This window comes from Nothobranchius furzeri, chromosome 16 (genome assembly GCF_043380555.1).
Source record: "Nothobranchius furzeri strain GRZ-AD chromosome 16, NfurGRZ-RIMD1, whole genome shotgun sequence".
Lineage (NCBI taxonomy): Eukaryota > Metazoa > Chordata > Actinopteri > Cyprinodontiformes > Nothobranchiidae > Nothobranchius > Nothobranchius furzeri.
In genome coordinates, this window is record NC_091756.1 from 27,521,320 (window position 1) to 27,534,913 (window position 13,594).

Genomic DNA, 13,594 nt, shown 5'->3' on the forward strand with positions numbered 1-13,594 from the left:
AGCTGCAGACCCAGAGTTCAGCTTTTCATCCTCAGAAATCACACACTGTCACAGTCTTGGAATAGCCTCGGACAACTTTTTTCCTGGTCCAGGCTTTGGATTTCTGCTTAGATTTGTTGTCCATTGTGGACCTTGAGTGGAGTTAAATTAGGATTTCAGGAGCTGACTCAGGAGCTTTTGGGGGAAATATTCATTTCACCATCTTTGAGATCATGAATCTTCAGGAGAAGTTGTCGGGCCTTAAGGGTCTGGTGTCACACTCCCACAGCAAGCGCCGTTTCAAAGGGGACCTCACAGTGGACATGATTAGTCCTCCTCTGGGGGACTTCCGCCACACCATGCACGTAGGCCGCGGCGGAGACGTGTTTGGGGACACCTCCTTCCTGAGCAACCACGGTGGGACGGCCAACGGAAGCAGTGAGGAGACAGATTCTGTCACTTCACCGGACAACAAGATCGGAGCGTTCTTCTCCAGGACGCTCCGGCAGATAAGGAGAGGCTCTGACAATCGACCCAGAGAGGGGTCAAAGGACCTGTCCCCACCACCGCCGTCCATTTCTCCCATCATTAAGAACGCCATCTCCCTCCCCAGACTGGATGTGGACCTGTCCAACGGGAGGCCCACCACCAGAGTGCTGTTCCCCAGCTCTCAGAACACACCAGAGGAGAAGAAAAGCTCTTACGGTGAGTAAGAAGGTGCTTATGGTTTGGTACATGCATTACACCTTTGTTCTGTTTTCCTCTGTTTGACCTTAGCTGTCCTCTGTCCATAGGTGACTGTGTGGAACTGCACTTAAGTCTTTTAAAACTTTTGCATGAAATGCAGCAGGTGGTTGTACCCCTTCAAAGAGCGATAGGCCTTTGATTATTGCACATAAAGAAATAACACCTTCTCTCTTCGCGATCACTGAAAGTCCAAATTATCTTCCCTGGAAATTCCTCCTCATGACGTCTTCTGTTTTTGCCCAAGTATTTTGGGATTAAGCACGGAGCACCACCAAATCCTAAAATTGTCCCAAAGCTCAACTACAGAGGTTTTCCCTCCAGTTAAACTGCAGCGATTCTAAACAAAATTAAAGACAGGGGCCGAGTTCAAAGTAGACAACCGGTGTTACCTGAAATCCGCAGAAGAAACGAATTGGTGCAGTGGCACTCTGATATGACGTGTGCTCAGTAATCTGGAGACAGATTTGCCCCAGATGTCCTCATGAATCAATTTGGCATAATCAGCAGCGTTTCCTCTGATAACACCCAGAGGTCCAGACAGTGGTGGTGAAAAGCTGTCTGGGAGGCTGATTCATTGACCCATGTGAAAAGCACACTCATGCAGTCTGGCCTCATTCGTGTGTGTGTGTGTGCGTGTGTGTGTGTGTGCGCGTGAGCGCGCGTGCGAAAAGTTTAGCAAGATTTTCAAACATGATGTGACAAAAGTTTCAAAGAAAAGACTAAAAACTGGTAAAACATGGGTTCTGTAGCTAATTAGACAGAAAAGCTTTTTTATATGGCGGGGTATGGGGGCCAAAATTAAGACTACTGCCCAGCAGCAGGAGGCTATATAAATTCTGAAACAAACTACTGATCTGATTAATGATAAGCTGGCGCCGGTAACTGAGAGGCTGGCGCTGCTTACTGAGGAATAGCACTTTTACCGGTGTTACTAATAGATACGCTAGGGACTAGCAGCCCTCGGCTGGTCATTGACTGGTTCACACACTCCCTCTGCTGTCTATTAGCATGGATAGGCTAACGTTAGCCTGGATGGGCTGGTGTTAGCATTGGAGAGGCTTGCCATTAGCGTGCCTAGGCTAGCCACTAGATGGATTTCCTACCTTCTCGATGGACCATTAGCATGGATAGGCTGGCGTTAGCATCGGAGAGGCTAGCCATTAGCGTGCCTAGGCATGCCACTAGATGGATTTCCTACGCCCTTGACGGACCTTAAGCATGGATAGGCTGGCATTGGCATAGGAGAGGTTATTCATTAGCATGTCTCGGAGAGTCACTAGTCAGCTGGTGGCCAGCCTAGGCACGCTAATGGCTAGCCTCTCCGATGCTAATGTCGGCCTATCCATGCTAATGGTCCGTCAAGGGGGTAGGAAATCCAGCTAGTGGCCAGCCTAGGCACGCTAATGGCTAGCCTCTCCAATGCTATTGTCAACCCGTCCAGGCTAACGTTAGCCTATCCATGCTAATAGACAGCAGAGGGAGTGTGTGAACCACTCAATGAACAGCCAAGGGCTGCTAGTCCCTAGCGTATCTATTAGTAACGTCGGTAAAAGTGCTATTCCACAGTAAGCAGCGCCAGCCTCTCAGTTACCGGCGCCAGCTTATCATTAATCAGGTCGGTAGTTTGCTTCAGAATTTATATAGCCTCCTGCTGCTGGGCAGTAGTCTTAATTTTGGCCCCCATACCGCGCCATATTTTTAGGGACGATTAAAGCAACAGTGACTAAGTTTCCCTCTTCTTCCTCCTACTGGTTGAAGTAGAATTACAACAGTCGTAAACAATCCTGCTGTAGCTAGTGCTAACAACAAGCTAATGCTAACAGCTAACTGATATTAAATAACCACAAAGTAAAAAGACCCACACAGTTGGGCAAAAACATTATTTCTTACAAGTCCAGTAGCAACAAAGCCAGGTGACCTTCAGTTTGTGATGTATAGCCCTATGAGGTAAACTTCAGCTCAAAGGGCCATGATATACTTGCTGTTTGACGACACAGAAGCATATTTATAATGGCAGTACTTGCATTGATTTGAAGGGTTGTTTGTTCGCATCCCCCCAAATTAACGCAATGCGTCCGAATGCTGCAATATATAGGTAACCAGTAGGTGGAGTCAAGTAAAAGAGCAAGACACACTCACCATGGTGGTTCCTTCTCTGGTTTAGAGGTCCTTCACACCATCTTCAATACTGCTGCTGTCTCTTTTCTTGTTGTGACCTTGAAATTAACCAGGTACTGATCTCTTCTATTGATGCTATGTTAGTTTTGGTTGTTCCCAGAAACCCGGCTCTCTGTCTGGTCTGAGTCTAGTGCGCCCCCTCGTGGAACACCCCATTACTACGTGCAGTGCTGTGCTGTGCAGCAGCAAGCATGTGAACAAAGACGCTGCCTGTCAGCAAGTATATCACAGCCCTTACTCACCAACCAGACCTGATCAAATCTGGCAACAATTATGGGGCCAGAGTTGGGTCAAAAACGTAAAATGAGCTGTTGTCACAACTCATCCAAGTTCTGTGACATTTTTAACCCCAATTAGCCTCTTTTAGCTGCTTAACTGGACTTTTTAGTCAACTTTCTTCAGATTTTATAGTTACAGATATTTAGTTTTTACCGAAACATCAAAATATGTCATCACATGATGTGTTAGTGGTGTTAAATATCATAATTAAAAATAGAATGAAATATTATATTTAAAGTATTTTAATTAGTTGTGTTTTACCATAAAAATGTCATTAAAAATAAATTTAGCAAATGTTCCTTTTGTATTCAAACACTTCTGTTCTCCGTCCACCCTAACCCATCACGCGCTGGTGGTTTCATCTGCTCAAACTTTTTTCATTCTCTGGTTAAAATGTGTGAATCTGTGAAATCTGTTTAAGTTGGACGGGATAAAAAAAAACTCACGCATCTTGGCCGTGCAGAGCTGGCAGCTGGCACCGCAGCAGTGCCGTGGTAATTTATCCGTCTTGGTCACACAGGCACCTGTGTGTGTGTGTGTGTGTGTGTGTGTGTGTGTGTGTGTGTGTGTGTGTGTGTGTGTGTGTGTGTGTGTGTAAAACCATGTTAAATGATCTGACAGAGTCTGGCAGATTATTAACAACTCAGCACGCTGCATGCTGGAGGGTTTTTTTCTCCTTTATCCAGGAAAGGCTTTACACTGCCCTCTGTTGGAACCTGATGTGGCGATCCCAAAACAATATGCTTACAGACAAATAAGATGTTAGAGGGAAAAAATAATAATAAAACAACTAAGACAAATGTGGTGTTGAAAACATTTACACGACGGACTCCAGACACGTCAAATGATCATTTGGAAGAATTTTAGACCTTTGGACAGAGGTAGAAAAACATTTATAATAAGGAAGAAATCTTACATTTTCTTGGATCTTTAAAAAACAACAACTTTAAAATAGACCACATTTATGCTAAATTATTCAGGACATAAATGCACAAAGACTGAAGTGATGCAGTGTTGTCATTTATTTAAAAACAATCTGGTAAATTCTGGCTGCATGGTGGCGCAGTGGTTAGCACTGTTGCCTCGCAACACGAAGGTCGCAGGTTCGAAACTCGGCTGTGGCCTTTCTGCGTGGAGTTGCGTGTTCTCCCCATGCATGCGTGGGTTTTCTCCGGGTACTCCGGTTTCCCCCACAGATCACAACATGCCCTATAGGTAAAAAAAATAATTGTAAGAATCTGATTGTGTAGTAGAGGTGAGAAGCCCCGCCCCTGCAGCTCAGGTAAACTCCGCATTAGAAACATCATTCACATTCTAAAGCTAGATAATTTACAGAACTGTGAGAACTACAGAAGAAGAAAGCTAACAAGTCATACAATAAAGCTCTGGGAAAGAGCGGTGCAAGTTAGGGTTAGGTCAGAGGTGAGTACTAGTGAGCAGATACTACCTTTGACTTAAAATACTGATGGAGAAGAGCAGAGAAGGTCAGAAGGATGTGCATATTTGTAGATTTAGAGAAAGCGTACCATGGTACTGAGAGAGGAGCTGAGGAGCATGGCGAGGTCTGGAGTGGCAGAGGTGACAGAAGAGAGGTGTGCAGGAGTGACGGAGGAGTTTAAGGTGGAGGTGAGAGTGCATCAAGGATCTGCTCTGAGTCCCTCCTTGGTTGATTTGGTTATAGACCGGCTAATAGAAGATGTTACACAGGAGTCTCCATGAACCATGATGTTTGCAGATGACATGGTGATCTGCTGTGAGAGCATGGTGCAGGTTTAGGAAGAGCCAGAGAGGTGGAGACATGTACTGGAGAAGAAAGGCATGAAGACAGAGTCCATGTGTGTAAATGAGAGGGACACAAGTGGAATGATGACGTTGCAGGGTGTAGAAGTAGACTCTATGGACTTATGGTTTATGGTCCAAAGCAACAGAGAAGGTGGAAAAGTGTGAAGCAGGTTGGAATGGGTAGAGCTCAAGATGTTGAGGTTCTCTTTGGGAGTGCCGAGGGTGGATAGGATCAGGAAGGAGTCCATCAGAGGGACAGCATGATAGGTGGCTTGGACATGTCCAGAGGAGAGAGAATGATGGCACAGGTAGGATGCTGAGGTTGGAGCCACCAGGCAGGAGACTGAGAAGAACATCAAAAAGGGGAAAGAGGACATGAAGTTAGTTGGTGTGAATGAGGGTGGAGGACTCAGAAGACAGGACCAAATAGAGACGATTGGCTGTGGCGACTTCTGAAGGGACAAGCCCAAGTTTTTTTTTCTTTAATCACATTTGAATTGATATAGATTTGGAAATTATATCATTACAAAAAAAGCCTTAAAATATGTTTATCATACATGAAGTTTAGTTAAGTTCAAACCTACTCTAGGTCGAAGGTCAGTATTGTGCGCATGACAAAACCTGGTGTATCAGCCTGGTAGCCCGTCATGTGGCTCCGTAATCGTGAAGTTGCTCTCGGCTTCACAAAGGTTGGTGACCCCTGGTGTAGACGAACAAAAACGTACTCATCCTCCTGATGCACGGGGTCAAGAACTTCTTTGGTACAACTTGTAATCTTAGTCGTTTACCTTCTAGAAGGCGGCTGCGGTCATGGCTGTGCTGAGAAGAACCTCACTAAGATGATCACCTTTTTAACAATGTTATTAAAGCGGTGGTTTCCTTCTGCCCCTCAGGTGTGGAGTCGGGTTTTGTCACGCTGCCTCGTCTCTCTCGCTCTGAGCGCCAGCAGCCACCCGTCTCCATCACCAGCTGCTCTGCCAACGTCCATCGAGGCTCTCTGACCGACCCAACCGATGCCATCTTATCCACTTGCTCCACCTCCTTTGTGGGCTCCGAGCCCACACGCACCACCGCCTACTCCGACTCCTTGCCCTCTCTCACCTCCCTGGACACCTTCACCTTTGACCTCGGCCCCTCTCTGATGAGCGAGGTATTCAGCCTGATCAACGGCCACCTGGAAGAAGGCCTCCCCACTTTAGACGGAGAGGAGGTGGTTGGATCCAGAGAAGGATCCAAAATGGGCATGGCTACTTTTTCACACATGGATTCGTTGCTGAAGCAGGATTGTGGGAGTGGGAGGAGCCTGCACGCTGCTGACCATGAAGAGGAGGATGAAATCATGGTGAACAGAGTTGGGTTCTCTGGTAAAGTCCCAGATGTGCTCATGGGGTCTCCTGAACGTATTGGGATGGAGATGGAGCGGTTCCGAAGTGCTACAAGTGTTCTCGCACGCCACTACGGGGTTGGCCTGCGAAAGGGACAGAACGGGATGGAGCGTGGAGAACCGGAGTTGGTGGTCCTGAGCCAGCCGAAGAACAAACTGTCCTACAGCTTCATGGACGATGAGGATGAAATCAAAGTCTGACATGAAGGAGCGGACCAAAAATCATTCCAACTCTTTTATGGATATCCACTACACAAATATTTTTAATACCAGATTCTCTATTTTTCTGCAGTTGTTCTTGGAGGATGTACAGTTTGGATGCTGGAGAGAGTTTTGTGTTGCACAGAGAGGATTTTTAAAACCTAACTGAAGCATGAAGGTGAAGGCGTGCCACAGAAAGGTGTTTGACCAACGTGGAAGTTACAGCTGTTCCTCTAACAGGCAGGTGGGGGACATGCTGAACGAGTCACTGATGAGAACAGTGAGGGGAAGTTCAGGAGGAACAGAAACGGTCTGGGATCACGACAACCTATCGTCTAATTGTCACTCAGGAATAAAACCACCTGGAGAAAGCAGAGATCAGTCAAACTCCTCTTCTCCTGATCCAACCATTCACTTACACTATAGACGGATTCATGAGCTACACTTCCTGCTGCAAGTCCGCATTACTGATACTATAGGCACCTTTTGTGATTATGAAGTCGTGTATTTCCTTTTATGGAAGAATAAATGTTCTGTACCATGAGTGTATATGAAGACCTGAACATATGAGCACCTGAAGCACTCAGTGCTATTTACACACACACACACACACACACGCACGCGCGCGCACACACACACACACACACACACACACACACACACACACACACACACACACACACACACACACACACACACACACACACACACACACTGCAGCCAGTATAAAAGCAATAAAGATGTTTTAATTAGTTCTGCATCCATTTATGTTGTTGTCAGGTTCAAGTAAAGGCATATTACACCCAAAATTAAGTTTGTATTTACAGCCTCTAAACCCTGAAGATTAATAAAATAATTAAAGCACACCTGACATGTTTTCCTTTTAAATAAAATAAAATATCCCAACCTGAAAAAACAAAGACCCATCTGGATTTATGTATCTATTTATTGTTGTTTGACCGAGAACAATGTAATAAATAAATGATCTGGGTTGCAAACGCTTGATATAAAAATTCCTTTAGCGGCAAATGTTTAATTCTGGACACCCGCCATGACCAATGCATCCATAGGTACATTATTATCCCGTCTGCTCTCAAACAGAAGATTAACTTTGTTTAGTTGAACCGTCACTGCGCTACAGAAGGAACCTGCTTGGGCTGTGATGGAGGGGGAAGTGGTGGAGGACATTTTGGTGCTCTGGCTCCAGCTTTTCTGGGCGGAGGCTTTTTGACGTTGGTCTGAGAAGCTCTGGGCGCAGGCTTGGGGAAGGGCGTTGTTTCCTCACAAGCTGCTGCTGTTGGGGTTAAAGCTGGGGCTGTGGTGGGTGGTGGCGGGGCCTGAACCTTGGGCGGTCCAGGGGCTCTCGGTTTGGAGTACTGGACCGTCGCCTGCTCATTAGTTTGGTTCCCTTTTGTTAAGTTGAAAGTTCTCTTTGCTGTTCAGAAAGAGAAAAAACAAACAACAGGACAGTCAGATTATAAAAACAGCAAAACTGCTGATGGACTACTTATCCCGAAAACCTATTTTAATCTGATGATCAAGCATGGTGGTGGGGGGCTCATGATATGGCCTTGCTTTACAGCCAGAGTTTATATAATGTCATGATTGCTTTGGTGTAGGACAGAGAGCTCCACTGAGGCAGCAGGTGAACTCAAAGGTCCATTCATATATGAAATGAAAACAAACAGAACACTGAGAAAGTTGTAAACAGCTGGAGAAGCAGGGAGTAGGGTGGAGATAACAGACAAGGAGCAGGTGTGTGAGGTTAGCAGGGGAGCTGAGGGGAAAACCCCAAACTACAGAGACTGGACGTGCCATATGGAGCAGTACTAAAGGGTTTTAGAGTCAGAGCGGGTCGTTTAAGGAGATACCAACCACAGCAGCTATAATCTACAACAAACGTTTAAAAGTAAAAGTGCCGCAGAGGCTCAATGGAAGCAGAAATGCTGTGGTCGGATATGAAGAGCGCCGTGTAGAAATAAACACCCACAACCCTCAGTGGGTGATGTTGAATAGTGACTACCTGATTCGGTCCGACTGAGATGGTCGCATCAAGCTATTTCCTCAGAGTGATGAGGTGTTGAATGTTGTGTTTTATTCATCGTTAAACGTTTGTTTCACGGGTAAGGCTGAGCAGGAGCTCTGTAGGGTCACTGCTCTTCCTCGTGAGAACGAAACTGCTGGGGTGGTTTAGTCACATGATCAGCATGCTCCCTGGTCACTTTCCTCTGGAGGTTTTCCAAACACATCCTACAGGAAGGAGGCAGACTCAGATGTTGCTGGTGGGGTTATATATTCTCTCTGGTCTGCTTTAGTCACCCCAGGCGGAGCTGAAGGGCGTCACTGGGAAGATGGATGCCTGGGACCTGGTCCCACTGTTACCTGAACTAGTTGATATCAGGAGGGAACCATCTGAAACCTTCAACATCCAGGGTGATTTAGTGGAGGTGGTTGCCAGCTACAATGGCCTGGGTGTGTGTCTAAACAACGGGGCCAAATGGCAGACCAACGCTGGGTGTGAATTAAGTAGTCGTAGACAGCCAGCTAGAGGACCAAAAACAACTCTAACAGGGACAAACTCAGAGTAGAACCTGGAGACGTTTGAGACAGTGAAGGACATGATGGTCAAACAACCCATCCAGTCCCCTTAGGGGCCCTGTCCCTCACTCACAGCGGAGCTGTTTCTCTCAAAGACTCATCCAGCTCTGCTGCCTAAAGAATGAAACATTCAAGTGTCTCCCAAAGCACGCTGCCGCATGGTGACACAGTTAGTACCCTGGCAGCAAGAGGGTTGTAGGTTCAAATCCCAGCTGCAGCCTGGCTGCATGGCTTCTCCTGGGTGTTCCAAATTCCTCCCACTGACCAAAAACATGCACGTTAGACCCGGTTCACACGATTCATCTCACTGCGACCCAATCCCACTCCCTGGTGTGACGGGAAACCTCACGAAACCTCGTGAGATCAAACGTTGGAATAAAAAACATGGCTGTCAAGGATTCCCTTCTTTGTGCAGCATGCCTCTGTCACCTGGCTTTCTGATTGGCTACACACCTATTTGTCCTCGGGGTTGATCGCAGTGGTCACACCACACATGACGGGAACATCTGATAAGATTTGGAGCCATTACGGTAACTGGGGGATGGTTAGGGTTGTCGACAGGGGAGGAGTGACCCGGACCTTAGATTAGCTCACTGCTCTGGGTAAACGTGTCTGCGGAATAAATAAAAACTCAGTGGGGATATTTTGGTCACTAGTGTATGAAACGTCCTGGTTGATAGAACAAGTGCTTTTTTTGTCTCTCAGTTAAAAACTAATTCTCTGTGATTGTGGGAGGACGTGAACGGTCTCAGCTGGAATGTCCATGATGAGGACGGGCCGCACCGACAGCCCTAACGCTGGAACATTGGTGTCTTTATTTGTTCCTGTTGAGCTGAGAGGATCAAACCCGGATCTCTAACTCACGTTTATACGGCGTGGTGATCATCACTGCTCTGGGCGAATCAGGCGGGGCCTCCAGAATTGGCTCCAGCTGACCCTGATCTGAGTTCTGGCTCTGGGTGGAACTCCTCCTGTGAGTCGGGTTTGGAGCCGGTGACCCCGCGGCTCTGAGAGGCGGGGGCGGGATCTGGTTAGATGACGGCTGAGTGGTGCTGGACTCCCGGGAGGATGAGCTGCTGGTCGCGGGGTTCTGCTGGGCTGATGGTGCCGTCTCAGCTGCAGAGCTTACCCAGGTGGTGCTAGCGCTGCGGCTGCCCACTGAACCGGACTTCACCAGGGAGAAGGTGCCGCTGTCCTGAGAGGCTGTGCTGAGGGGGGGAGGAGAACCACAACTCATTTGGAGTCACTAATAGATGTCCCACTGTTCCTGCGTTGTTCCTAAGGGGTACCTGTTTGTTTTAGAGACAGGGAGGTGAAAAGAGGAGCAGCAGGAGGAGGCTGTGGATGATGGGGAAGAAACGGTTCTGCTCAGTATTTCCTTCTCTGAGAAGAAAGCTTGTGTAGCAGGAGCAGGAGGGTCCAGGACCTCAGGGGGGTCTGGGATCTCAAAGGATTCAGCTGAGCACAAAACAAAACAAATAAATACATTTATGCCTCTAGTTCTGATTCACAGTTACTGAAACTCATCTGGAGGACAGAGGTAGAAAACCTCACGCCTGCTGAACTCTGACCTTCTGCTGCAGCGCGGCTTCAGGGGCACTATTCATCTATAAATCTATTCACTTATTATACAAAAGTACACTTACTATTGTTTAAGTGTGAGTTATTCTTATAATTAAAGTTTTCTTTAACCTTTTGATCAACAAGTCAGTCTCTTGGTACAACACAACTTAGACCGTTTATCTGCCTGAACAAAAAATCCCAACTAAACCCGACTAAATCAAGAAAACCGAAGAAAAACAACATTTTTACATGACTCTAATATGACCTAAATTTCTGTTTTAATCCTATGATAACCCTTATTGCCTAACATGGATAAGAAAATGCAAAAGGCACAGATTTGTGAAAGACAAAGGGCCAACCAGATTAAAAATCCCCCTGAACACAGACTGACAGTGTTTACAGCTCAGGCGTGTCGGAGGAATTAGAGCGTTTTAAGAAACAGACCTTTAGACTGAAATAAGACCACAGGGTGTTGGTTTGGATTGTGCTGGTGTTTGGTTATTTTGTGCAGCACAATGGTAACCACATCTGAAACCTGGTTCAGTGGTAAGAGGAGCTAAAACTGAAATGTTTAGGCCCGAGCAGCGAAAGCGCTGCGAAGGCCTCTTGTTTTCTTTCCATCTATCCAACAATATGTGTCACACACAGAAAACTCGTCCAAACCTCGTGAATAATAAAAAGCACCACCCACACAGCCTGTATGCATCAGAGTGCGCATGGTGAAGGATTCTCGGCTACTATGACATCAATTTCAGCTCAGCTGTGGTGGGCCTGGCGGCCATCATGGAGAGAAGTCAAAGTGCGTTTATTGGCCCACCTTCAGGAAACAGACTGGAGCTGTACTGGATGAGAGGCTCGACGACAGTCACCACCTGCACCGAAGAGGCTGCAGCCATGTCGAACAGAGCAGCTTCTCTGAAAAGGTGCAGAGCAGCACGTTAACCACAGAGTAACGCTAAACCAGCAGCACGCCTAAGGAAACCTTGTTTAATAACGCCGCAGACCACTGAGCAAACCAAGGACAGCATCAGGTTGTGAAACAGTTGTGATCACATTCTTTGGTTGGATGAAACTTGAGCACTTGTATTCAGGTTTTTTTGCTCTAGAAAAATGCCCACAGAGTGTTTTTAAATGGAGAAAGTCTACGCACGGACCGAACAGCGAATGAGTCATTTAGACAGAAAGGTACTCACCCCTCAGCTTGTGGCCAGAGCAGGTTGGGCCCCAGCACGATGGCGATGTTACTGGGAGTCATTTTGTTTACCGCCTGCTGCTCAGACAGCAGAGACAAGAACTGGATCAGGTACCTGGCAGGTAGCAAAAGAAAGCATTAGACTTGCCTTTAAGTTGAATGTTAAACTACCGTCTCACACTCAAAGTAGAAATAAAAATGGGGCACCCGCAGAACCTCACTGAGTCGGTTTGTAAGCTAAACAATGATGTCTGGCTGCTTCTCAACGCGGTGCATGGCCCCATGTGGGTCAACAAAGACCAAGAGAGGGGTCAAGAGATGGATTCTGTTCACCTGAAGACATTTTAAAACAACTGCTGGTATAACAAATGTTGTGTAATTTATTGCAAGATAATAAAAACAACTGTTATGGATGAATAAAAACACAAACTCATCCTGTAACTGAAAAGCTTTCTTCAAAACCGAAAAGGGAATCACATTTTTTTTTATATTTTAAAGGATTGTTCCATCAACTATAAAATGTGTCTCTGTGTACAAGGCTTAAATAACAATTATCTACTATAGGAAGCTCCCGGAGCGGCTTCAGTTTGGAGACATCACTTTTTTTGTTGCACAGGGATGACATGCTAATGGCTAGTCCAGGTGCAGTCAAAAGCCAAAGGAAGAGATGTATTTTCAAAAAAGCTGCAACGTCTTTATTTTTGTGTTGGTTTCAGCAACATTGTTTCATAAACATTTACAGCACCATTAAAGCCACACTATGAAACGTTTTCAAAAATTACAATCATTTTCTTGAGCCAGTACAGGGTTAAGGAAATGTCACTCAGACCCCACCGCTCCCTGTGGCCAGAACACCATACTTGCAACTTCAGAGTGACTGGTCTGGTCCCTGTTGGGCTTATAAAAATAGAGCTGGCATGCCTGGAGCTGCAGCCTGCTTCTAGCACGTTTTAGATCAAGAGCACAGCTGATTTGGTTCATTTAGGGATGAATCACTCACATAGACACTAATGAAGGCTGAGGAGACCTATCAGCTGTTAAGGTGTTAAAAAGACAAACACACAGCAAAGAGATAAGTTTCACTTTTCATTTCACTAAGGGGGTGCTAAAAGCAAGCCAAACTGCATAGTATTCCTTTAATTTCACATTCCAGAGTTAGCTGCATGAAATTTGAAAGTTATTTTCAAGTAAATATCCACAACAGCAACATGTCTCACTTCCAAGAGTCAAGTCTGCCAAAACAAACCTGACCTTTGACTTTGGTGTAAAAGGAAATAAAATGACTCCTGTTTTTACTCCAGCATCACTCTGGAGCCTTGGCTCCATTTGAACCCTGTTTCTCTGAACGGAGGCTGTTCAGGAAAATAGAAGGAGGATAATTATTTATAACTTGTATCATTATTTTGAAGTTTTACATAAAAGCACACTTCAAAATGGCCAAAACATCTGTTCAGAAACTTGGTGCAATTTCTTTTGACAACAAATGCAACAAGTAAGTACAGTATCTATCGCTGTCTTGCTCCTCAAGCTGTCTTATTCACGTAAACCCAAAAAGAGAACTTGTGTGTTGGGGCCCTGCAAGCTGAAAATTTCTGTTTTTCTGCAAAAATGCAAGAGAGGTCAAAAAGCTGCTATTTGTTTGAGACCAAACCGTTAATTGGTATGCATTATATTTTAATTTCCCTTAACTA

The 13,594-nt window shown here is 45.9% G+C and overlaps 2 protein-coding genes across 3 annotated transcripts in view; one reads left to right on the plus strand and one right to left on the minus strand.

Annotated features, from left to right (window-relative positions):
• On the plus strand, positions 1 to 6,754 carry cdc42ep1a (CDC42 effector protein (Rho GTPase binding) 1a). Its single transcript, XM_015963676.3, has 2 exons — positions 1 to 684; positions 5,859 to 6,754. The coding sequence occupies exons 1-2, from the start codon at positions 213 to 215 to the stop codon at positions 6,548 to 6,550; spliced, it is 1,164 nt and encodes a 387-aa protein (XP_015819162.1). The 5' UTR covers positions 1 to 212; the 3' UTR covers positions 6,551 to 6,754.
• sh3bp1 (SH3-domain binding protein 1) overlaps positions 4,087 to 13,594 on the minus strand; it is a 23,927-nt gene continuing 14,419 nt past the window's right edge. The window contains exons 14-18 of one of the 2 annotated variants that reach the window (XM_054749022.2): positions 11,905 to 12,018; positions 11,529 to 11,626; positions 10,438 to 10,606; positions 10,013 to 10,356; positions 4,087 to 4,392 (exon numbers count right to left, since the gene is read on the minus strand). In XM_054749022.2, coding sequence (XP_054604997.1) covers positions 4,253 to 4,392; positions 10,013 to 10,356; positions 10,438 to 10,606; positions 11,529 to 11,626; positions 11,905 to 12,018 — 865 coding nt within the window. In that variant the 3' untranslated portion in view covers positions 4,087 to 4,252. Of the gene's footprint in view, positions 4,393 to 7,478; positions 7,986 to 10,012; positions 10,357 to 10,437; positions 10,607 to 11,528; positions 11,627 to 11,904; positions 12,019 to 13,594 lie in introns of those variants that run through there. The other variant, XM_015963675.3, reaches the window with a different exon arrangement.

Bases quoted from the DNA above. Each gene is read 5' to 3' on its own strand.
- cdc42ep1a (XM_015963676.3), top strand. From the start codon at position 213: ATGAATCTTCAGGAGAAGTTGTCGGGCCTTAAGGGTCTGGTGTCACAC. The intron at 685-5,858 runs GTGAGTAAGAAG...TCTGCCCCTCAG, and splicing joins GGAGAAGAAAAGCTCTTACG to GTGTGGAGTCGGGTTTTGTC.